General features: G+C 45.2%; 1 protein-coding gene across 1 annotated transcript; it reads left to right on the forward strand.

The window, feature by feature from the left end:
• Positions 1-650: 650 nt before the first annotated feature.
• Positions 651-13,797, forward strand: fhip2a (FHF complex subunit HOOK interacting protein 2). The gene is made up of 17 exons (XM_080507584.1): positions 651-883; positions 1,667-1,745; positions 2,918-3,087; positions 3,295-3,399; positions 3,485-3,607; positions 4,300-4,527; positions 4,610-4,806; positions 5,108-5,222; positions 5,376-5,452; positions 5,559-5,751; positions 6,450-6,613; positions 7,150-7,296; positions 7,375-7,465; positions 7,582-7,725; positions 8,207-8,347; positions 8,901-9,004; positions 9,088-13,797. Exons 1-17 carry the CDS (start codon positions 839-841, stop codon positions 9,197-9,199), a joined length of 2,235 nt encoding a protein of 744 aa, XP_080363710.1. The 5' UTR covers positions 651-838; the 3' UTR covers positions 9,200-13,797.
• Positions 13,798-13,818: the final 21 nt, after the last annotated feature.

Below are 13,818 nucleotides of genomic sequence, written 5' to 3' on the forward strand. Positions count from 1 at the left end.
TCCCACCCAACAACAACTTTATATGTCCACATCTCGACGCAGCTTCGAACGATTGCGTGGTTATTGTGAACGGGGTTGTGTTTGCGGACCCCGTGTTGCGTTAAAGCCGCGCAGCCAGTACTTTCTGTCTGTCCGGGATGACTGTGCGCTTCTTCTGGACGCAGCAGGGTTTTTTTTGTTTGTTTTTTTGAAGCCAAATCATAAAAGTTGACAGGCACTCTGGAGCAATCCGTGTTTGTTTATTTCCTCGATTTTATTCGGATTTTTTCAGCGACGTAATATATATATTTAAAAAAAACAACTTTCCGAATACAAATTATGTGAATGTATTCTAAAAGCAGCTCCAGAATTAAGTTGACTCCACTTCGCTTCTGCTTTACGAAATAAAACCATATAATTATTGCTTTTAGAAAAGCCCACATGGAATGATATATTTTGACCTGGATGTTGACGAGCAGCCCTGAAGTCTTTATTGGTATGCGTTGATCGTTGACTGGAATGTCGGGTGTTATTTTGCGGTGCTGCGGCGCCCCCTGCTGGATACCAGCGGTACTGTTTGGCGAGCGAAGTGCCACCGTGTCCACACACACACACACAGTGAGCCTACGGTGGAGCCTGTAGACGTCTTGTTTACAGTGGCTGTGCCAGGCCTGTGAAGTCCCCTGCTCCAAGAGCGTGTCTTCCTCCTTTTTTTTTTTTTATTGCTCACGTTTTTTCTCTCGTAAAAGGGTCGTTGCATGAAACCTCCAATCTGGATCGAGGCGGAAGCAACAGGAAGAAGAAGATAGAGGAATTCTCTCGTTCTTCTCGGGAGAAACTCGTCCAGTCGAAGAACAAGATGTTCTCCAAATTCACGTCCATCCTCCAACATGCAGTGGAAGCGGTGGGTTTTTTTCCTACTCAAGTTTGAGACTTGCTCTTTCTGCGACTTTTATTTTGTGTTGGAAACTTCCTTTTTGTTGATCAGCGTCAGCATAAGGCTGCTAACTAGCAGGCTAGCAAGTTAGCCTCGGCTAACGTTAGCGTTTTGTGTTTACGTTGTGATTTCGCCTTTTGTCCTCTTTATAAACGACAAACTGTTCGTATTTGACTGTGTATCCCGTTAGAATATGAAGTGACTGCTGTCCTTTAACGACCTGTGTTCAGGGAGATTCATAGCGTTAGCCATTAAGCTACCGTGAGCTAACGTCGCAGCTAGCAGTTCCCTTCCAAACAGAAAGGTCTTATCATCATGGAGTGTAGTGTCGAAATCCATGGACAGCCTCACTCCAGCTTGTGCAATCATTTTAAGATTGCAGGAGAAGCATGAGGGTCATTTCCTCTGGTCCTTTTTGAGAGCGTGGTGTAGAAACAGAGACAGCTTCACTGCTAGAAACTCTTGTGTTTTCAAGTTGCTTCATGGGAAGGATTCTAAGAATCAAATACTGGAAACCTTCTTGTATATGCTCAAATAGAAGTTTCCTTTTTTTAATCCCATTATTTAAGTAGAAATACACCACCAGTAGATCGAGGCCAAATCTGTGGCATTAAGAGCCAAAGTCTCAAAATGTGCAGGTTGTAATTGATTCTGATCAAGTCTCAGGTGTATTTCCCTGAATGGAAGTGACAAACTACATGTTTTATTAGAACCCGAAAATATGCTGAACCTCAACATGCTTTCTTGCAGCTCGCGCCATCACTGCCTTTGCAGGAGGACTTTGTCTATCACTGGAAGGCGATCACACATTACTACATCGAGACCTCTGGTAAGGAAAGCACCAAATTATTATTTAGTGTTTGTCTTGATTACACCCCCAGTGATAAATACCAGTTTACTGTGTGAGGAGAGTATTTTGGATGCAGATGTGTTTTATGTTTTTTTTATATACATGATTTGTCCTTTTGGATATTGCATATGACAAATTGCTTTCTGCTTTATCTTTTTTTTTTTCTTCCCTCGGTGATAATAACCTGCTCATGTAGCTCCTCCACACATAAACCGGCTTTGCAAAGGTATTGCCTTTGGAAGAAAAAAAAATGGAAGTATTCCTGGAATGTCATAGTGGGAGAGTTGGCTTTAGACTTCAGTAGCTTGATGGGGCACAACACCGACTTCATTTTTGCCTATGAAAATCTATGCAAGGAGAATTTGTATGCACCTTTGTGAGATTGTAAACTCGGTCTGTAATTCCAATCTGATCAAATGTGATATCTTCTGCTCGTCCAAGGTATTTTTATCCGGCATTGTCTTGTCATTGTTTTGTTTACTCTATGCAGAGCTTCTGTGCTTACATTTCTTTTGAATAACTCATGATAAACCTTTTTTGATCTGGGTGAACTTTGGTTGTGAGGTCAGTTTGGAGTAACCTGATCCTTGTCAGCCCCGCTGCTATTTTAGGATGTCATGGTACTCTTACTTTGCTTTTTCTTTTTTTTTCTTAGTTGCATCAATTCTCCATCTTCAAAAAAGCTACATGTCATTTTACTTCATTGTGGCATTTTGTATGTTGTTACATGAAGCAGGTGAATGAGTTCACTTTTAATCTCTTCTAACGCCGTCAGCTGTCGGTTGGTAAACCAAAGCTTGAAGTAAATAAAGTCACGAGGCATTGTGGTATATTTCTGCAGTTTTCTGCTGTCAAAAAATGAGAAGTAAACAACTAGAACCACCAGTTACTGTTATTAATACATATTTGAGAACAGGATTTCACTGTGAAGCCACCTTCGGAAGTTTGACTAGATAAACAGATTCAAGCTTCCCAACGACTTTTCACAGAGCTCAATGGAAATCAGCTGATCAGAAGACTATGGCAGGCATTCTGCCTGGTAAACACAGAAGCCTCGCAGTTCTGCAAAAAAAAAAAAAAAAAAAAGAATAATAAGGTGCCTTGTGCTTATGGTTGGCTCCTCTGCATATGCCTGTGTGTCCTCCTCCAAGATGATAAAGCCCCCGTCACAGACACCAACATCCCGTCCCACCTGGAGCAGATGCTGGACATCCTCACACAGGAGGAAGGGGAGAGGGAGTCTGGGGAAACGGGACCCTGCATGGAGTATCTCCTCCACCACAAGATCCTGGAGACCCTCTACACGTTGGGCAAGGCAGATGTAAGACAGTGATGCGTTGGTAACTCCGTGCACACATACATAGGAGACAAGATGATTCCTGCATGCGATATTAGTGGAAACCTTCAATAAGCTTGCGCAGTCAGCTGCTGTCGTGGCATAAGGTTTAGAAAGGTGACAGCCGTCTGAGCTGCATTTCCAGATATCTTTGGACCGTTAACATGTTGTCTTTCTCCGACTCCCGTCAAGTGTCCTCCAGGGATGAAGCAGCAGGTTCTCACCTTCTACACAAAGCTGCTCGCGCACATCCGTCAGCCCCTCCTGCCACACATCAACGTTCACCGGCCCGTTCAGGTGAGCGCCGCCGCAGCCTGCGTCTTACTGCATCATTGATTGAAAGTCTTCTGAGAGCTGACAGGCTGTGTGACGTTTGTCCCAGAAACTGATCCGTCTGTGCGGGGAGGTGCTGGCTGCTCCCACTGAGAACGAAGAGATCCAGTTCCTCTGCATAGTCTGTGCCAAACTCAAGCAGGACCCGTATCTGGTCAACTTCTTCCTGGAGGTGGGTTGTTCTGACCTCACAGAATATTTATCTATATTTACCTCTGATAAACACATTTACAAAATTGTGAGCGTGGCCTCTGAAAGCATACAAAAACATCAAAGCCTACTCGGTTAGCTATGTGATAAATTATTTAATGAAAAGCTGAGATGATTATTATCACGAGGAGCTGCAAGAATTTCATCCTTATTATCAAACTGTGACAAAGCACTTGTACAGCACAGACTTATTAGAATTACGGTGACTAAGTTAATGAAAACAATGAATCATGCATCTGAATCATTACACAATATGCATATATTACATTTTTACGACCAAAAAATAAACGTTTCAATTGATACCAGGCTCAAATGCACTTATATTGAACTATTACATATAGAATGGAAATACTTTTTAATCCCAGAGGGAAATTCTTTTACGGTGTTGCTCCTCAGCGAATAGAATAAATATAAGTTAAAATGAGATCAGTACTACATATTTATATATACAGGCCACATATATACAGGCTTTTGGCCACAGGAAGGAAGGATCTCCTGTGACATTTTGTAAAACCTTTAATTAAATCTTTGAGAAAAATACGAGGACGGGCTGCCAGTGGCTCATGTCTGCTCTACACGAGGAATCTGTGGCCCTAAAAAAGACAATGTTCTTCATATCCCCTGCCAACATGCTACTTGGAACGTTGTTTGCAGAATAAGTCGAGGAGGCCCGAGATTAAGAGCCCCGTGTTGACAGAGGGGACGAAGGAGAGCGCGCTGGCTCCAGACACGGGTCAGTCTGCAACGGAGGGGCGGGCCGAACGCCACGACGGGCCGCAGGCTGCAGCCGCCGCCGCCTCCAGCCCCGCAAGAAACAACAACAGCAGCAGTAGCAGTAATTACAATCTGGTCTCCTCCCTGCTGAACCTCACAAAGAGTCCTGTAAGTCGTGAGGCGTGTTGCTGATTTAATCAGTTATGTAAATATGGCAATGACGGGTGGCATCGATCCCCTCTCTCCTCAGGATGGCAGGATAGTGGTGAAGGCGTGCGAGGGCCTGATGCTGCTGGTCAGCTTACCCGAGCCCGCCGCGGCCAAGTGTCTGACTGAAAACACTGAGCTCTGTGAGCTTCTGACGGACAGACTGGTCTCCTTTTATAACGCCCTGCCACAGTCCATGGACCCGCTGGACATCGAGACTGTGGAGTCCGTCAACTGGGGGTACATTTTACATTTATAGTATTAGTTTCAATATCACACAGATTACATTTGTTTCCTGGAATTTAATTTGGAAAATGGTGGAGTTGTTTAAGATTCAGGGTTAAATATTCACCTCCTGATGTTCTGCATGACAATTATAACAAGAAATCAAGAATAGCTGGATGAAACCAGCAAGGCTAGTACACTGGAGAGTGAATATAAAACTGTGTATGGAATAAGCAAAGTGGATATATTTTTAGAGCCGCTTCAATAGATCTAATACTTTGATGTTTTGTTTTTTTTCCCCTCCTTCCTCTTTCAGTCTGGATGTGTACAACCTGAAGGAAGACGCTGCGGTCTTCACGGGGAAGCGGGCTCTCATCTCCTTCCTGTCGTGGTTAGATTATTGCGACCAGCTCATCAAGGAGGCCCAGAAGGTTCTTATCAGTGCTGAATCACTGTTCTGACACATTGTATTGTGGCTCTGAAGGGACGTGATAAAAGGCGTTCTTCGCCACACAAAGTCATTTTTCAAGTTTGAAAGCTCCCAAGTCTGAATCGCTCGTTTCTTTTTTTCTGCGTTTCCCCAGTCAGCAGCTGCGGTGATGGCGAAAGCGGTGAGAGAACGATTCTTTGTCTCCGTGATGGAGCCGCAGCTCATGCAGACGTAAGCGACGCCCCGACTCATCCCGGACTGATCGTTCGCGGCCCCGTCAGCGGCGCGACGCGTCGTGACTGCTGGCTAACACAAGCTGTTCTGTGGGCCGCCGCAGGTCCGAGGTGGGCATCCTGACGTCCACGGCCCTGCTCAATAGGATCATACGGCAGGTGACGTCGGAGGCGCTGCTGCAGCAGATGGTTTTCTTCCTGCTGGGCGAGGACAAGGAGGCGGAGACTCCTGCGACCATGGCTCAGAGTCCACTCAGACACAGACTCATCGAGCACTGCGATCACCTGTCAGATGAGGTTTTTATCACCCAAGTTGTTTTCCTTTTTTTTTTTCTCCCCTCAAGATGCCAAGAAACAAGTCATCTTCACGGGTGTTTTTGACGTTTCTGTGACCTTCACCATCACTTCCTCATGTTATTTATCAATTATTATTGGGTGAAGTCTTGTCCAGATTCCCCAAACTGCCCAAAACATACATTTGATTGATTGAAAACATTGATGACTTACCTGTGCCACGTGCCTGTGATGGAACAGGCACCATATGGAGCGATCCCTCCAAAGATGGCTGATAAGAGCAGGATGTGAACAGCTGCTGCTGCGATCACAACACCAGATATGTGCAGGACCTTTTAACAGAAAGTGGTACAGTAAAAAGTGATGATCTAGTGATGTGCAACGTTAGAGTGACACTGACTGTAATTGTTTGAATTCCATCTAATGAGTGAACTTTTACTATAATCTAAAAACAAAATCTGCACTTCTTGTTTGATATTAAAAAGTACAAACAGCCTGTGAGGAGTTCAGCGTTGGTGAGTCACACGATGAACAAAAAAACCATAAATTTTAATTAGTACGTGACAGAGCTGCTGCACGCAGTTTTCCTCGCACAAAAGACCAATGAATCATCTCTTATCTCTTTGATGTCACGAGCCGCCGCCGCCTCTTGTTTCGAGCAGGAGCTGAGTGTCTCTCTCTCTCTCTTCCCTCGCCCTCAGATCAGCATCATGACGCTGCGGCTGTTCGAGCAGCTGATCCAGAAGCCCGACCAGCACATCCTGCACAGCTTGGCGCTGCGCAGCCTGGAGGAGAGGAACTACCAGGAGAACAAGCCGCAGGAGGAGCGCGAGCCGCTGGAGAACGGGCAGCCCCACGACGCCGTGTAAGGAGCTGCTGGGACCTTCCACCGAGACACACAAACACAAAACCAGTGAAATAAAATCAATGCATCTATCGGCTGCCAAGTTTTCTGTACAACGTGGGACAATTCGATCATAAACTTTTAGACATAATGAACAATTAGCTTTTTTTATTGTATTTAGCTTTGATGACAGTTTTCACTCAAAAAGCTGCAGATCTCAATGATTTGCCATTTAAAAGGATGTTCTTCGATATAAAATGACTTGCATGTCAATTTGATTTGAATGAGTCAAAATGAAACCAAATTGTCTTTGCGGGGTGCGTTTTTCTGCCGTGTTTGATGATTGATCTCCAAGCTGCTGTAGAAATGAAGCCCGGAGAGGCAGCCTGTCACATTGGAGCCTAAAGGTGTTTATGTTGTGTCGTCATGGTTGCAGATACGTTTGGTCTGAAGCTGAATTAAATTGGAGGCATTTCTCCTCCAGGAATCTAAATCAGACCTCGGATGTAAACAATGTCGTGAGTAAGCGACGTGTGTGTGTGTGTGTGTGTGTGCAGAGACCTCGAGGAGGATCCGCTGTTTGGCGACGAGCTCTCTCCGGACAGCCGGCTGTCTGGCTCCGACTGGCTCAGCTCGTCCCCTCAACCCAGTCCGGACCACCTGAAGTCTGACGGGAAGACGGAGGTGCACAAGATCGTCAACAGGTCTGCGGCAAAGCACGTCGGCATCTGGCTTCCTAAACGTGATGTGGTCGTTTAATGAATGAACTCTGTGGCCGGCAGTTTTCTGTGTTTGGTGCCCGACGAGGCCAAGTCATCGTACCACGTGGAGGGAACCGGCTACGACACCTACCTCAGAGACGCGCACAGACAGGTCACGGCTGAAACCTTCCCACCGTCATCAGTCTCTGACCAGGTTTTACTCCGGTGAGGACTGATGAGATCGACGGCAAGACTTTAAATCCAGCCTCTCCTCATTGTCCTCCGCAGTTCAAGGACTATTGTGGCGTGTGCCAGCGCTGGGACTGGAGGGGGGCGCCAAAGCCTTTGGAGAAGTGCAACCTGGACAGCCCGTTCTTCGAGGGCCACTTCCTCAAAGTTCTCTTTGACAGGATGGGTCGCATCCTCGATCAGGTACATCGGGTTTGACTTTAAATGACCCCCAGTGACCCGGGGATTATTTGTCAGTTGGTTTGTGAACATTGGTTGCATCTCTACTGCTGCAGTTAACTTTCAAATTTAAAGCAGGACGCAGGTTCAAAGACACAAAGCAGATCACAACTTCGGAAGCTCCAGAAAAGCCCCTTGAAATATTTGAATCAAATGTACAGTAGTGAATCATAAACTCTCCAATTTAACTTGACTGTAGAAGATTTGACTTTCTGTTCCCAGATTTTACTTTAACTTCAGCTTTTATCAATTTTTTTTTCTAAGGTGTTGTTTAAAGTAACTTCAGGATATGTGAAGGTATTCAACGAAATCTACCACCAAATGAAAATGGATGGAAAATGCAAGCAACTTGCTGATTATACAGAGGGCTTTTATACAAGACGAGCAGAGAACTGTGGAGATGAAGGAGACAGTGAAGGTAATCGCCCTCCCATCTGTCTGGCAGCCGTACGACGTGAACCTGCAGGTGACCGCCGTCCTGTCCAAGCTGTCCTTGCTGCCGCACCCCCACCTGCACGAGTACCTGCTGGACCCCTACATCAACCTGGCGCCCGGCTGCAGGTCTCTGTTCTCCGTCATCGTCAGGGTAAGAAACGATTCCTCACCGTCTCATCTTTTTATTCTTTAAAAAAAATTGTTTATTTCTTTCTGTGGAATACATTCACCCACAGCAGGATTGAAAGTGAAATGTTTGTCTTCGATCTCTCCTGACTGAAAGACTGAAAACTCTCAATAATCAAATGAACTGACTATTGTGTCATAATAAAAGGTTTGGCTTCCTTCGCAGCCGTTCATGTTGGAGCGGGAAGATTCTGCTCTGGGTTTCATTGTCATAATTCCAAGGAATGTGGGCGTGATTCACCGGTGTTGTACTTTCACCCAGAGATGGAGGCAGGGGACTGAAAAGTTCCACTAAAGTACAGTTAGTGTTGCTGGGATTGTATTTGGTTATTAAATCTTTAGTTACTTAAATTAAAATAACTATCGGCAGCAACAATTCCATTAATTTAACAGTATTGGATATAGAAACGGGGCACAAGAAGCCTCTTCAGTTCCTTTTGTTGGCGATATGCTTTAGAAGACGAAACTGAGTGTACTAATAATTTAAAAAAGCAGTGATGTGCGTTCCTGCGCGCTAGGTTGTGGGAGATCTCATGCTGAGGATCCACCGCATCCCCGACTTCACCCCCAAGCTGCTGCTGGTGAGGAAGAGGTTGTTAGGAATGGAGCCGGAGGGCATCAAGTACGTACAGCGACGACTTTCCGGGATTTTAACTGTGTGACTGAAGTTGCTGACCCTCACTCACCTCTCCGTCCGTGCCGCAGCATCGACCACATGACTCTGCTGGAGGGCGTGATCGTGCTGGAGGAGTTCTGCAAAGAGCTGGCAGCCATCGCCTTCGTCAAATACCACGCAGCTGCCTCGTCCTCGCCGTAAACCTCCCCCCCCCCCGCCGCTCGTCCATCTGCCTCGGCCCGGGCCGACGGGGTCAGGATCCAGGAGGAGGAGGGGAAACGATGCTTCAATACTGGACTTTTTGGGAAGCGGAGTGACGGACCGCCGGTGGAACCGGGGTCGGAGGGATCGCCGTTAACTGGACATGTAAAGCCGCCGGGACCTGAGCACAGACACTGCCCAGCCGGCAGAGGAACCTGTGGAAGAGGACGGAGGTCGACAGGCAGATACAATTGTTCACTGGACTCTTCACGGCCTCTGCCACTTGTCTCACTGCCCCCCCCCCCCCCACACCCCCGACTCATCCAGCCACCCGCCATCTTTCTTTCACCAGCCAGAAGATGACGACCCTGTAATTATCGCATCGTGTATTTATTTGCCGTCTCGCCGCCGCCCATCAGAACATGTCATTGCCTTAGTGTGGGATCGCACCTCTCGGGTTTGTTTCCCTTGGAGACGCGTTTTTCCTCTTCCGCCCTCACATGTTGTCTGTTTGAAGACAAGAGGACACGGAGAGAGAAAGCCACCGTCTTCATCTGTAGTTACACTCAGTATGTCCGATACGGCACCAGTCTTTTAAATGCCAAGTCATCTTATTTATTCATGCGTTCACGTTGCCTTATTTTTGTTTAGTTTTTTTTAAACTAATGTATTATCAAGGGGAGGAAAAAAAAGAATTCTTAAGTGTTCAGAGTGACGCCTGAGCGAACAGACGCTCCCCACTTGGTCTTTTCTCGTCGTTTCTTTACTTTTAAGTGCTCGTGGATTCAAAGTTCCGTCACTCGTCACCCAAAGATGTCGCCATCTTCAGCGAAAAACGGCGAATTTGCAAATGGAATGCGGATTTGCACACCGACCTCGTCGCATTGCACTTGTTACACATCGAGTCTGCATTTTCCGATTCGTCACCCCCGCTCTCGATCCGCCTCGGTTTCACCATCCGCACACGCCAGCGTTTCGTTTTTAAGAGATAATCTTACCATTGATCGACTGTGCTCCCTTTGTCCAGTCAAACTCCGTAATTTATTTGTGCGTCGATCAATATTTACTTGATTAACCCGTGTCTTAATGCAGCCACAGTGGTTTTTTATCAGCTTCCGACATCGAAACAAAGCCGAGTCTGTTTCCAAGTTGTGAACAGTTGAATCAGTGTGTGGAGTCCCATCGCCTCGGGTCGTTTTCACTAGAAATCATCCGCTAATTCAGCAGAACGCCAGCGAAGATCAGGAGGCAGGCGAGACGACGTTTCAACCACATTCCCCACAAGTCACAGCTCCTCGGCGGGTCGACAACTCTCTGTGGAAGTTTGCGTTTACTAAGCAGTATTACTCCTCGGTGCTGTCGCAGTGCGTTTAAAGGACAGAGCCTCCGAAATTTGAATCTTACATGGTAATGCAGAGTAATTTACCTTTTTGTGTTTGTCTGTTTTGCTTGCTGTGAGTTTCTCCATCCAGATCCCTCCTCAAACCCCCAAAACTACGCGTATGCAAATGTTTGCATGGGATCAGATTTGCACATTGTCTTCATCCGTGTTTGGAATGTAAATACTCACTAACATAAAGCTTTTAAGTTCTCCAAATATTTTTTCTTAAACCAAAAAAAAAAAAAAGAGGAAAAAAAATCTGATTTCACATTTATACTTTAACGGGAAGCTTTTTTTTTAAAATTATGAATCATGCACATTTTTAAAAAAAAAACTCAACTTTCCTGTACAGCTGTATATTGTACGTGTACAATAGCAATAGAGATATACTACCTGCATGCTTCATTACTCGTTTTTGTTGAGAGAACTCGTGGAGCCAATTTGTGATGATTTCTTAGCTGTCAGCACTTTGACGGGGAGAGAAGATGCCTTATTCACTGTGGGTCTGGGAAGGTTTCGGCTTCACTGCAGTTTATCGTGATCTTCTGTTACTTTCAGTCAACGTGTACAGGATTTTTGGGGGGGGGGTGTAACCTGATGCCAGTTTAATCTCACTTGTGTCGTCTCTCAGACCGATCACTGTATCACCTCGAGTTGTTTGAAACATTAAGGCGAGGCGAGTCGCATGCTCGCTCCTCCGGCTCGTTCATTCCTCATCACTGCTGTTATAAAGCGTCTTTCAGGACAGCGTGGTTTTTGTTTGGACAGACTCCGTCCCAATTAACTGCTCATGATTCTCTGAACAGGTGGTTGTGTTTCATCTTGTTTTATTACAAAATGTCTGTACAATAAAACAAAAAAAATACACAAAAATAACCATTTCGCTCAGTGACAAAGTGAAAACCACAAATTCCACTCGGTAATTCCCCCTTTTTAAAGTAAAACTCATGTGAAGTGAATGGCTGTGACGTTTCTTCTTTCCCTACGCAAAGCAAGAGCTGCTGGACGACACAAGAACACAGGCAGAGCGGCGAGCGTGGAGAACGGCAAGTCTGCACGGAAACTTTGTCCCCTCTGGGGTTCTCTCTGGCCTCGAGCCGCCGAGCTCACTCATCCAGTCAAATCTGTGGAAACGAGTCAAATCTCACTGCCGGGGGATCGAGTGACGAGTCCAAAGTCATGTGAGGCCCGGCCGGAAAGAAGACAATCCTACATCTCCCTCGCCTCGTGGGGATTTAGAAAGAAAGAAAAGAGGCACTATGGCGCAGAAAGAAGGCTCTCAGTCCAACGACTCGTTGATGGTTTGCTGAGGAACAAGCTGAGACTTCACTCAGCGAGGCTCTCGGCCCTTCAGAAGGGCGAGATTAACATCTTAAAAGCACCTCAAATGAAGAGATCCTTTAAAAAAATACGCGTGGCACTGAGCCTGCACTCCAGAGGAAATGATGATAATCCATTGATTGCCGAGTCTCTACAGTGTCAGTGTGCATTGGATGCCCTGACTCAGCATTAGTAGCGTCATTAATGCTGCGATGCAGGCGAATCAGCAGGTTTACGAAAGATTCATCTTGATGTCAATTCACTCCACCGTGGTTCAGAATCCAATGAGTCTGAAGTCACTTCACCTGGAGGAAATGAGCTGCGACGACAGCCGTGATATTCACGCGTGAACGCTAAAGAAAACAGATGCTTAAATGCTAGATTACAGAAACGTTTCAGATTGTCAAAACAGGACTTTATCCACACAGAAAGGAAAAAAAGAAAAAAGAAAATCCTAATGAGAAACTAGTTGATCAATCGCTGAACCGACTCTTAGTGACTCATGACAGCATAACAGGCTCACAATACTTCTCCAGAATCTCCATAGAGCCACTTTCGGATGTGTTGGGTGAAAGTGTCCCGTCAATATCGTGTCCGGTTTGCATGAAGCCCGTGTTCCACATACCGCTTTTTAATGCTTGCTTCTTCCTATTTTAGGTACGAGAACATATTTGATACTGCAGTGACCAAAGGCTTCATCTCATATTGCAAAGTGTTTTCGTAAACAACCCTGCAGCACAAACGAAAGCCTCCGATACCATGCCATTATTGTTTTCACTTTTTTTTTTAAACACCATACATTACGTACTACACGTCTCAGAAACAAGTTTCTGACGTGCTGCTGATTTATCGAGCATATATTTAGTATTGCAATTCAAGTTTGCGCCACAAAGTGGTGCACCGAGTCAGCTCATGCTGCATACCTCACACAAGTGTCTCCCCTACCAAAACTGTTTAGCCTTTTCAAATGTGTGCAAGGCGCCAACGTGTTGGGCAACGTCTCCAATTGCATCAAACTCTGGATATCTGTGATATCACAAACGACGATCTTTGACAGGCCCATGAAGGACGTCATAGAGCGACCGAACACTGACACCCACGAGACAAAAGTGGCACAACTTGAAATGTACATGGTGCTTCTTTAAAGCAAAAGAAGACTGAAATTATTGCCAATCCAATTTAATTTCAATGGACAATGTGGCCGTCGTTATGCTGTCAACGGGTCTGCAGGGAAGTCACAAAGGGAAGGAAAAGAAAGAAAGACAAAACTTAGAGAAACATCCAGCGTTCTTTTTCTGTCGTGTAGTGAACAGCATTAACAGTATTTCAAGATGTGATGGGATTTTCTGTTAATTTACATATACATGTAAATAATTCCATTTTCCTTATCCAAATCATTTTCATGTACATACAAAACCACTACGTAAAAAACAACTACATGCCGTCGCACAAACTAATCCAGGCTTAAAACACAAGTTATCTTTTAAAAAAAATTATGTACATTTTCCAAATGCCAACCCCCCCCCCCCCCCCCTTTTTTTTTAATCAGTGTTTTTATAGGTCAATAAGCACCGACCCGCCATTTCTATAAACCCCAGATATGCGCTTTATACACACACACACACACACACAAAGTGCACAAATTGCTCACACTGGAACATTCAGACACACAAAATGTCTCTTTGGCAGGTGTGAAGCTGTGGCACCTCGCAGTGTGTGTGTGTGTGTGTGTGTGTGTGTGTGTGTGTGTGTGTGTGTGTGTAGTTATACATTATCAAGAGAAACAAAAACACACGCACACGCAGAAAAATAACACCATCTAACAGCATAAAAAATAGCTTCCAATGATTGATATAGTGATATATCTCCTAGGCATTTGTCGAATATATATATGTATATATATATATATATATATTTA

The sequence above is a fragment of the Blennius ocellaris genome, assembly GCF_963422515.1.
Source record: "Blennius ocellaris genome assembly, chromosome: 13".
Lineage (NCBI taxonomy): Eukaryota > Metazoa > Chordata > Actinopteri > Blenniiformes > Blenniidae > Blennius > Blennius ocellaris.